Source organism: Pteropus vampyrus, unplaced genomic scaffold (genome assembly GCF_000151845.1).
Source record: "Pteropus vampyrus isolate Shadow unplaced genomic scaffold, Pvam_2.0 Scaffold258, whole genome shotgun sequence".
Lineage (NCBI taxonomy): Eukaryota > Metazoa > Chordata > Mammalia > Chiroptera > Pteropodidae > Pteropus > Pteropus vampyrus.
The window spans coordinates 953,487-955,747 of NW_011889039.1; the positions used below are offsets into that span (position 1 = coordinate 953,487).

Genomic DNA, 2,261 nt, shown 5'->3' on the forward strand with positions numbered 1-2,261 from the left:
CAGACAAAAACTGTTGTAACTTTTAAAAACTTCAGGTTATACAAATTAAAAATATAATAATAATAATAGTAACGATACGACTTAAATTTCATGCATTCATTCTGGGGTCACTGTACCTTTCCCATCGTGTCTCTTGGTCCTCACTGCATTTTCAAAGCTATGAGATACGTGTGGCATGATGACACGCGTGTCGTTTCTGCTCAGGGGGAAATCGAGAATCACAGTGGTGTAAAAAACATGGAACAGGCAACAGTAACCACTTAATTTGCATGTTGCTACTGTGCACATTGCCGGAGAAATGTTACATGATTTTAGAGTGATGTTTTTCTTTCGCTCAACATGAATGCATCGGGGTGTGACTCTGTGTGGCTTCAGTGGAATAAAGGGGTGATATACACACACTTTCACTTAAAACGATTATTGCACTCAGTCCTCTAAAAGGCACATATGGCATGGTTATCACCTCTGGTGCCCTCTGTACTGAGGCTGTGCTCACTAACCCTGTCCCAACCCGCTAGCATGTTAGGATAAGGAGCAGAGTCCACGCTTCTAAGACATAGGTTTCTTTGGCTTTTGAGATGATACAAAATAAAAAAAAATTAAAAAAAATAAAAAACCCTATGTGCTGACCTAGTGGAACGAACTATTGCTTAGACTCCCGTGGAGCGAATTCAAAAATAAATTTGCAAAATCTTTCTTTGGACCATATCTGCTGTTTCATTTTGCAATCGGAAGAAGGACGTCATTGTCACTCTCTGTCACATGGGTGGAGTGGGACACAGAACGAATTTTGTTTTCTGGAGGTTCTGCTGCCCCCGTGATGCGTGAGTTTCCTGAGACAATGAATCCTGTTCGCTCCGGCTTCCCTACGTCGAAAAGCACGTATGTTCTGGCTTTTCGCTACATCCGGCGCATGTTCTGAGGGGTTGGTTGATGTAAAAGGCAACGGCTTTGACACACGCTGGCCACGTACCTGGCCGGGAGCTTCCTGGGATGCAGTCACCTCCTGAACATATCAGAAGACACCTTTACCCTCTCACGCTTGGGAAGTTCTGAGGACTTCAGCAGCTCTGTGCCGCCACGGGAAGACCAGGCATAGTCATCTTGCTGTAAGTCCTAGGCACATCCTGGCTTCCTGTTCCTGGCCTTTCTCACGCCCAGTCCCCCCCAGGCTAGGGTCGGCCTTTCCCCTGTGTTATCTGGAGATAGAGAAGCCCAGGATAAGCCCCGAATTCAGTGAGCGGCTGAAGGAACTGGAAAAATGCTCATTTCCTTCTTCACAATAGAGACTCATTTTGGTATTACTGAAAAAAAACAAAATCCTGAAAGCGGATCCTTCTAGAGCATCCGTCTGAACTCGTGAGAGCCCTGGTGTCTTCGTGAGAAGCCGACTAGACCTGGAGAATCTGGCTCCCTCGCACGCTGCACGAGACCTAATCGGAGATGATGGGACATCCCCGCCACCACGCAGGCGGTGCCCTGCATGCAGGACAAAGGGCACCTCGCCTCCTGCAGAATCTTTGTGGGACCCTGAAGCTCTACCCAACCCCAGGCCCCAGTTTCCTCCAGTGCAAGCACCCGGCCCTGGGCACAGAGGCAGACACTTTCGGGAACTGAGGGAGGCGATAGTGGCAGATGTTTTTAGAGCCACTCCCGATGCAGGACTTTATGTAAAAATATTTGCACTTTTGAAGTGTCGTGTTTAAAAATAAATAAATAAATGAATGAATATGAGCGAGGGGGTGGCAGATGTGGAGCAGGGACCAGCCCCTGCCCAGCCAGGGTTCTGCTGTCAGCGCCCAGGCAGGAGGCACCTCCAGACTCAGGGCTAGCTGGCGAGGGGGCCAGGGACCACTTCCCCCTCTTCCTCCCCCGCCCTCCTCTCCAAGATGTGCAAAATACACAGATTTGGCTGAAGCGACTATGGGGACGCTGAGGCCACCAAAGCAGGAGCTCAGACCTGAGACCTGGGGAGGTGAGTGGCCAGGGAGGTGAAGAGCACCCAGCGAAGCAGAGTGGACGCCGCACTAACACGGGCACGCGCACGCGCGCATACGCACGCACACGCGTGCACACATCAGTGGGCAGCGTTGCACATACGCGCACACCGAGGCGCACGTACACCTGAGCACGCAGTCAAGTGCACACACGTGCGTGTCCTTCCTCCCTTCCTCTCTCCCTCATTCCCCATAAAGTACCCGGGCGCGGTGTATTGCCTGGCCTGTGGCCGCGCTCCGGCCGCTCCCGGGGCCCCTGGCGCA

General features: G+C 51.2%; 1 protein-coding gene across 1 annotated transcript in view; it reads left to right on the plus strand.

Annotated features, from left to right (window-relative positions):
* Nucleotides 1–1,923: 1,923 nt before the first annotated feature.
* ADAMTS16 (ADAM metallopeptidase with thrombospondin type 1 motif 16) overlaps nt 1,924–2,261 on the plus strand; it is a gene marked incomplete at its 3' end in the record, with an annotated part of 116,784 nt that continues 116,446 nt past the window's right edge. The window contains exon 1 of the mRNA XM_011374991.1: nt 1,924–1,975. Within this exon, the coding sequence (XP_011373293.1) occupies nt 1,924–1,975 (52 nt within the window). The remainder of the gene's footprint in view (nt 1,976–2,261) is intronic.